Source organism: Molothrus aeneus, chromosome 20, assembly GCF_037042795.1.
Source record: "Molothrus aeneus isolate 106 chromosome 20, BPBGC_Maene_1.0, whole genome shotgun sequence".
Taxonomy (NCBI): domain Eukaryota; kingdom Metazoa; phylum Chordata; class Aves; order Passeriformes; family Icteridae; genus Molothrus; species Molothrus aeneus.
In genome coordinates, this window is record NC_089665.1 from 8580359 (window position 1) to 8588290 (window position 7932).

Here is a 7932-nt window from a genome sequence, read left to right on the forward strand (position 1 = left end):
ATTTGATGAGAATGGCACTTCCTATTTGAGTTGTGTGACTGAGCTGGAACAAATGGGACCTAAGGAGCACTGAGAGCACCACACAGGGGATTCTGGCAGGGCATCTCTTGCATTTTGCAGGTAGAATTCAACAGCAGGGTGGAAATTTCCCACTGATGCAAGTGTAGGTGGTCAGGGTAGTTTGCTTTTCTAGTGGAGACTCTGTCTCTAATTGCAATTTAATGAGGACATCACAAATCCCAAGTTCAAAGCTTTAAGACAATCCAATGAGCTCTTTGTGTTGCTTTCACCTGAGTTTTTTCCTCCCTGTGTTTCCTCTGGCAGGACCAAGAAGAACAAGCTTATTTTGCAGTGTTTGATGGCCATGGAGGAGTGGATGCTGCCATCTATGCCTCCATCCACCTGCACGTGAACATGGTCCACCAGGAGATGTTCCAGCAGGACCCGGCCGAGGCTCTGTGCCGCGCCTTCCGCGTCACCGACGAGCGCTTCGTGCAGAAGGCAGCCAGGGAGGTGAGGGCTCTGCTGCACTGTGATCTCATGCTCTGCCTCCATACCCCGGGTTTCTCCCTGGAGATTTCCCCAGGTGTGCCAATCACCTCTCCTTTCCCCACCCTGACCCCTGCTCAGCACTGTCTGTCAGTCCAGCATTCCAGAAGGGCATCGAGTCATTGGCAGAGTTCAAAAGATGCCTCTGAGCCCTGGGGACATTGGGCCATCCAGGTGTCATTTGTCCCCTGAGACTCCCCCCCTTACCTGATTGGTGGCTCCCTACCCCTTCCCTCCCCCTCTCCCTGGGGTTAAAAGGAGCAGCAACCACGGGGTCAGGGAGGTTCTGTTAGAGCTGTTGTGGGGTTCAGAGGCCTGAGGGCCAGGAATAAAGCTCTGGATCCAAACCCTCCAGCAGAACCCGACTCCTTTTCCTTCACCTCACCTTAAAACTTCTCCACCAAAGGTAAACCTGAGCTCCTGCATGTCTGGACTTGCCTCCAAGTGCCCAGCTGCAGCATCCAGCCAGCCAAAGGTGTCTCTGAGGTGAAACCACCACAGCTGCCATCTTTGCTCAAGCAGCAAGGGCCAGACAGGCCAGGCACATCCCATCTGGTTATACTGGTAAATAACTCCAACAGGGCTCTGAGAGCATTACCCTGCAAATCAATCTTGCCTTTCCAGAGAGTCACAGTGGAATCAGCACAGAGCTCTCCATGCCCCAATGGTGCCTTTCTGTCCATAGCTTCACATCCCATCAAAATGTCAGCTCCTGCTTCTCCCAGCTTCCAGCTCCTCTCAAGGATGCTGCTGCCATTCCCACCTCAGCTGCCTCCCAGGCTCAGCCCTCGGGGTCACCAACACCCAGCTGTGCCTGGCAGCAGCAGGAGCAGGCCCAGCTCCTGGCAGGCAGGTCCCATGCCAGGGATGTCATGGGGCACATTGGTGTTGGCTCTGAGGGGCTGTTATAGTGAGCAGTTGTAGCTGTAGGGAAAGCACTGCCTGTTCCTCCCTGGGAATAGGCTCTGTGCTGCAGTTTCCATGTGTTCTGTCCCTGAGTTAAGGAAGAAAGTGCTTTGAAATGGAAATGTATTTTTTTCCAGAGTCTGCGCTGCGGAACCACCGGCGTGGTGACTTTCATCCGAGGGAATATGCTGCATGTGGCTTGGCTGGGGGATTCCCAGGTCATGCTGGTGAGGAGAGGCCAAGCTGTGGAACTGATGAAACCCCACAAACCAGATCGAGAGGTGAGAAGGGCCTGTGTGAACACCCCTGGGCAGTGACCAGCACAGGTACCAGCTCTGGGGAGCGCTGCCGTGCCAGGATCTCTGTGAGCAGCACAGCACGTTCCACTTATCCTGGTTTGTTTGGATCTGTGAGCAAATCCTTTGTCTCATTGGGCCTGCTGTGTTTGTGAAAATCCAGATGTTGATGGGAGAGCTGAGTGTGTGGTGCAGCTCTGACTGCTCTGTCTTGTGTTGCTGTTCAGGATGAGAAGAAGCGAATCGAGGCCCTGGGTGGCTGCGTGGTCTGGTTTGGAGCCTGGAGGGTGAACGGGAGCCTCTCTGTCTCCAGAGCTATTGGTAAGAGAGAGCCTTCATTCCTTTTTGAGACTTGCTTTGCTTTTTAACTATAAAATTTTAATTTTCTAGTCATCAAAATTTGACATACAGCTGAAGATAGACCTATGAGCAACAACCTCTATTTTTCCCCCTACAGTCTGAGGGAATAATTTCCAAATAATTGCTTTAACTTGGGGTAAGAGTCACTGGCTCCACACTGAGTTAATAAAGGGCTGCTGGAAGCTGTGGCTGCAAACCCACAGTTGTGTTTCTCTGCTGTTCTTCCACAGGAGATGCTGAGCACAAGCCATACATCTGTGGGGACGCAGACTCTGCCTCCACGGTGCTGGATGGCTCTGAAGACTACCTCATTCTGGCCTGTGATGGCTTCTACGACACAGTGAACCCCGATGAGGCGGTCAAAGTGGTGGCTGACCATCTGAAGGAGAATAACGGTGACAGCAGCATGGTAGCACATAAATTGGTGGCATCTGCTCGCGATGCCGGCTCCAGCGACAACATCACGGTCATCGTGGTGTTCCTCAGGGACATGAACGCGGCGGTCGCGGTCAGCGAGGAGTCGGACTGGACTGAGAACTCCTTCCAAGGGGGGCAAGAAGACAACGGGGAAGACAAGGAGAACCATGGAGACTGCAAACGGCCCTGGCCCCAGCACCAGTGCTCAGCACCTGCAGATTTAGGCTATGAAGGACGAGTGGACTCCTTCACTGACAGAACTAGCTTAAGCATAGGCTCCAGCGTTAACCCCTTGGATGATCAAGGCTATTTAGACCTGACAAAACCAGAAACTAGTACACCTCAGAGTGCCAAATGTCTGCCCCCAGTCCAAGCGTTTAGTCCTGGCGTACCAAAGAGCGCGGGTCCGATCAGCAGCTCCCCGGTGAAGAGCGAGGCCCCGGAGCTCAGCGCGCCCTGGGGCTGCGGGCGGAGCGATCGCAGGGAGGACGAGCTGGCCCCTCTGAGCTCGGGGGCTGCAGGGCAGGGCATCTACAGGGTCAGGGGCTCATCCCCCGTCTCCTTCGGGCTGGAAGATGAACTGTTCCAATCCTTGGGAAAACGAGCTGCGTTCTCTCATCTCCGGCTCTGCAGCGGGAAGAGGCGGCGAGGAGCCAGGCTCAAACCAAAGTTTCACACGCCGCTCTGGGCTCAGGAGCCTTCCCAGGGAGAAGGATCCGGCCTGCCCTTCCCTGCCCGGGGCCGCAGGAGCAGGAGGGCGTTGGCCCGACCCTCCCCGTGGCGGAGGCTGCCCAGCCACGGCTCTTACAGCGAGTGTTCGATGCGAAGACAAAGTCATTGTATACCAGACCCACACCTTCATCAATGCTGTAAAATGTAACCACCCCCTCGTGTTCCCCTGTCAGACTCCCAAAGTAGACATTCCCAAAATAAAACTGGCATCATCAGAAAGTGAAAAAAAAAAAAAAAGAAAAAAAAAAGAAAAAAAAAAAAAAAAGAGGTGGGCATTTCCGAACTGTACTCCAGTCCCCTGCCAAGCTCAACCCCTGTGTAAATAGAACTAGGAATTAACCAATGTAGGTGTTTGGATCTCTAACAAAGTTTGGTGGTGGTGCCACCCCCAGCAATGCCGCAGCCGCCCGACCACCCGCACACACGAGTGTCAGCCACATCAGCAGGGAGAGCCCAGCAGCGCTGCACGTGGACAGACAGACAGACAGACAGACAACGCCAGGGCACGGTCCTGACACACGCAGAAGGTTGCACCTGCCTGAGAAATGTCTGTGGAGCAATACTCAAAGAACGATCTGGGTTAGAACTGCCAAATTTTTTTAGAGCGGGGGGAAGTTTCCATAGAGTCGAGGTGTGGGGGTTTTTTTGGGTTTTTGTTTTTCCGTTCGTGTTCTGCTTTCTGTTTATTCCAGATGAGCGTTAAGATGAATTAGAAAATTACATCCACTTTTGCAGGTAGACGACTAAAAGCCATACAGGGTTTACCAGGTACCTTAGGAATGGACACACTAAGCTCCTGCTGCTCTGGTCTCAGACTCCCATCGAGGTACAGACTCATCATTTACCTTTTTTTTCCCATGTAATATAAAATGCAGAGTATGAAGAAAACTTTTCTTGCAGTTTAAAAAAAAATTATTTCCTATAGCTGGAGGTGCAGTGTAGGGAATTTCGTATCTTTCTGGTGCTTTTAGTGGCATTTTTCTCATTTCTCAGTTTAGGAAATTGTTCTCAATGAGTTGAACATGACTGTGCTTAATGCTTTGAGCCAACCTCTTCCCACCTTAACTTCATCTCAGGTCTTAAAAGAACCCAACCCGTGGAAGTGTCCAGTCCCACCCTCTGTCCCCGCGCCCGTCCCAGCGGAGATCAGGAGCTGCTGGATGAACTGTGTGGTTCTGGTGAGGATTCCCAGCTGGCAAAGGCAGCATTTCACAGCCAGTGGCAGCAGGAAGGAGGCAGCACCAGGGCTGCGTGTTCAGGTGTGTAGGGAAGGACGCCGGAGCGATCCCAAGGGATGCAAATGCCGAGGGTGCAGCAGAGCAGGGGCCGCGCTGGGGCTGCAGCGGAGAGGGAGGAACGCAGTGCCCGGGCTCTGCTCCGGCTGCCCCGGGCCCGGCAGGGCCAGGCCCGAGCTCGGCCGCCCTTCTTGCACAGGCAGCGGCCCCCAGCCCCTCCCCGCTCCCCAGGTGAGGGCACGCCCTTAGCGGAGCCGCTAATTGGGACGTAAATAAGCGGCCGATTCCCATCAGCTCCACCGAGTCCAGATCCCGGTCCTACCCTTTGTTCCAGCGATGCATTGGGAGGAGGATGAACAAAATAAATCTTCATAGGCACTTAGTGAACAATCCATATCATTTTAGCAGTAACAATAGCAGTATTAGTGTTTAGCTAGAATTTGCAAAGTATTTTAATATTAAGTAGTCAAGAAAATTATTCAACATGACAAGATGGCGAGGCTTGAATTCTGCCGATTTCCGCTGCTTCTCTCTTTGATGCACTATTTTAAAAGCAATCTGATGAACAGCAAAAGGCTTTGTGAGCAACCAGGAGTTGGAGTGTGGCTTTAGATTCCTTTGATCTTTTTCAGACTTTGTTTTAATCTTACGGGATCATTGGCTCTTATCGGCCATCTTATTCTGCCTCAGCTGTTGTCAACGTTCTCTTTAGCTTCAGCTTCTGTTCCAAGTCAGATTCACGGAGGAAATTTAAGAAACCATGAAATGGTAAAATATGCAACTCTGGGGCATCTCTGCGGTGCCTTTGTTTTAAATTATTCACAGTAATAATGACTCACTGAAAGTCCATCTTTAGCTGACTGTCATGTTCTGGAGAGAAAGGTGGTGTAAGTGCAATTCTTGATGTGAGTAAATTAGAATGCAAACCCGTCATGGATGATAAAACTTCTTCCCAGTCTGCAGGAGCAGTTGAAGAGCACTGGACTGCATGTGTGCTGTTTTGGGAAGGATCTAGCTTTTTTAGGTGTGGATTCATAAATGGTAATTCTGCGACTCATCCCATTTATCTTGCTAGGAGAAAAAAAACCAATCCACCATCGTAGTTGCAGTGTGGTCAGGTAAAACCATTGTATAGATAGAGCAAGTGTTCATTTCTTCACTAACTGCATATTTATAGAGTAAATAGGAACCATTTGTAAGGTAAGTCCTTTAAAGTTCTATAATATTAAAAGTAGTGGTTATTGGTCTGATTATGCTGCTCTTGATTCTACACACTAGACAAAAAGCAGTGCTTGTGAAATGCAGTGTTTTCTCTTAATGCCACTGGTGATAGGAAGTAGTTCCTTCAGTTCAAACTCCTGTGCCCTTATCTGCTGCTTGCTGATGTAAGCAATAATCCCTCTCTAACGGTATCTAAGTGTTCTGTATCTCGTACCTTGATCGTCTGTCTGGTGACAGTGTAAAATATTAGGCTAATAGAGAACTATCTCATTGTATTTATTAACTGTTGATACTGAGATTTAGTCTGTGACCTGTGTTTTGTATTTTTATCGTGTATCTTAGTGGTGGTGAAAATTTGTACAATGAATCTTTCCAATAAAGAGCTGAAGTATCCCTTTGCCGCGTTCACACAACCCCGCATCCCTCTCGGTCGACGTGCTGACCGTGGTTGCAGAACCAGGAGGTAGCAGTGACAATGTGACTTCAGTTTTGTTCTGTTTCAGTTGTGGTGGTTTTGAGGAAGGGGCTCGGGGCCGCTTTGCCTGGAGCTGCTCAAAACTGGCTCGTGAGCTCTTCACTGTGAGCGCCGCGGGGCTCCCGCGCCGGAGGGGCCGCGGTGCTTTCCCAAGGCTGAGGAATGTGTGCGCTGCAGAGAGCAGAACAGCACCAGGGCAGGGAGCTCTTCACCCATTCCATTTGCACTAGAGGTGGGTGGAAACGCACGTGTGGAACTTTTCTTTACCTAGAAGTGCCATCCATTGTCCTTGTGAGCGAGAACCATTCGTAGCTGAGCTGCTGAGCTGCAGCGCTGGAGGACAATGTCCAAGCAGACTTTAACTTACACCACGTTTCTGGTGGTGCATCATCCTAGAAACTCCACCTGTTTTTGGAGCACTGTGTGTCAGTTGTCCCATGGGCAGATGAGGCACAAGGAGTTGTGTGCACAGACATGGCTGCTGTAGTTCAGGTCCACTCTCTCCTCACCAAATCCTCCCCACCCCAAGATTCTGCGGGAATAAAGCAAAATGAGAAAGATTGGTCTAAATTAGGGGCTGCTTTAGCACAATTTCTTCACTCGGCACTCAGTCACATAAACAAAGCCATCCAAGGGGATACTGCAGCTTTGTTCATGTCTGTAATTTAGGGCAATCTTTCTTTAATTCACATCCTCTTTGCGACAGGAACAAAACTTTCTACCCTCGTATCGTGTACGATAACAAGGAAGCATTAACAGGACCTCGGAGCCTGATGTCCGTGCCCCTCTCCAGCCCTGGCACCCCAGCCATGGCACAGCCCTTGCCAGCATTAAAGACAAACAAGCCCCACCTGTCAGGGTCTCGTACAACCCTTGTCCTGTCCGGTCTTTCCTCTCCTTCCCTCTGAAGACACCTCGGGACGAGAGCAGGGGAGGTGGCTGAGCTCACCCCGAGTGCTGCTGCTCGTGGCCAGCCAGGCACGGTCTCAGCTCCTGGGTGCTCCTGCTGACCTTTCTGTAGTACCTTGTTCATGAAACATGTTCTTTATGAAGTGAATAAATTCAAGCTAAATCATGTACCCGTGTTGGGACTTTTCCATTTGCAATCTTGTTCTACAGTTCACCCGCAAGTTTAGTTCTAACCATGTATTAGTCATCCATATTTTATTTATGAAAGCTGTTTATACAGGAAAAACTGTTGAAGTTTTACCAATATCTTAATAAAACAGTAATTTAAACCACACTCCAGCTAGTCTGGTTATTGAAGAGCTAACAAAGGCAGCGAGCAGCTGTGCCTTTGGTGTGGTGAAAGGGGGTTTCCTTTGGATATGGAACCGGGCTTTCCTTTGTGGATATGGAACTGCAGTGACTCTGGTGAGCTCTGGCTTTCCATTGTGGCCCGAAGGGAAGGGGCAGTCATGGCACAGCCCGAGGAGATCAATGCCCTCCAAGCCCCTTTCCCAACCAGCTCTGAATAAGCTGCCCGCACAAGGTGAGCAAAGCAGCAGCTCCTCTCAGCCAGAGCAGCCCCTGTGCCCCTCAGTGAGGGCAGAGCAGAGCTCCACGGCCCCTGGGACTGAGCTGTGACCACCACAGCCCCAAGCACGCCCAAGGCACCTCCAGGCTGGGGCCTGGCCTGGCCCAGCATCTGCTCCCTCTGCAGTAACAAAGCAACTTTGGAGAAAACTCTGCATCCTTCTCGATTCCTCTTTGAATCAAGGAGATTTCAGCATTTGGCTTC

General features: G+C 50.8%; 1 protein-coding gene across 4 annotated transcripts in view; it reads left to right on the top strand.

Moving 5' to 3' along the window:
* PPM1E (protein phosphatase, Mg2+/Mn2+ dependent 1E) overlaps positions 1-7434 on the top strand; it is a 62656-nt gene extending 55222 nt beyond the window's left edge. Inside the window, exons 4-9 of one of the 4 annotated variants that reach the window (XR_010784829.1) lie at positions 325-513; positions 1593-1736; positions 1979-2072; positions 2342-3839; positions 3996-4086; positions 4337-7434. Coding sequence is in view for 1 of the 4 variants with exons in the window: in XM_066563727.1 (XP_066419824.1) it covers positions 325-513; positions 1593-1736; positions 1979-2072; positions 2342-3408 (1494 nt within the window). In the remaining 3 variants the exon portion in view is untranslated. Of the gene's footprint in view, positions 1-324; positions 514-1592; positions 1737-1978; positions 2073-2341 lie in introns of all 4 variants that reach the window. The other 3 variants (XR_010784828.1, XR_010784827.1, XM_066563727.1) reach the window with 3 other exon arrangements.
* Positions 7435-7932: the final 498 nt, after the last annotated feature.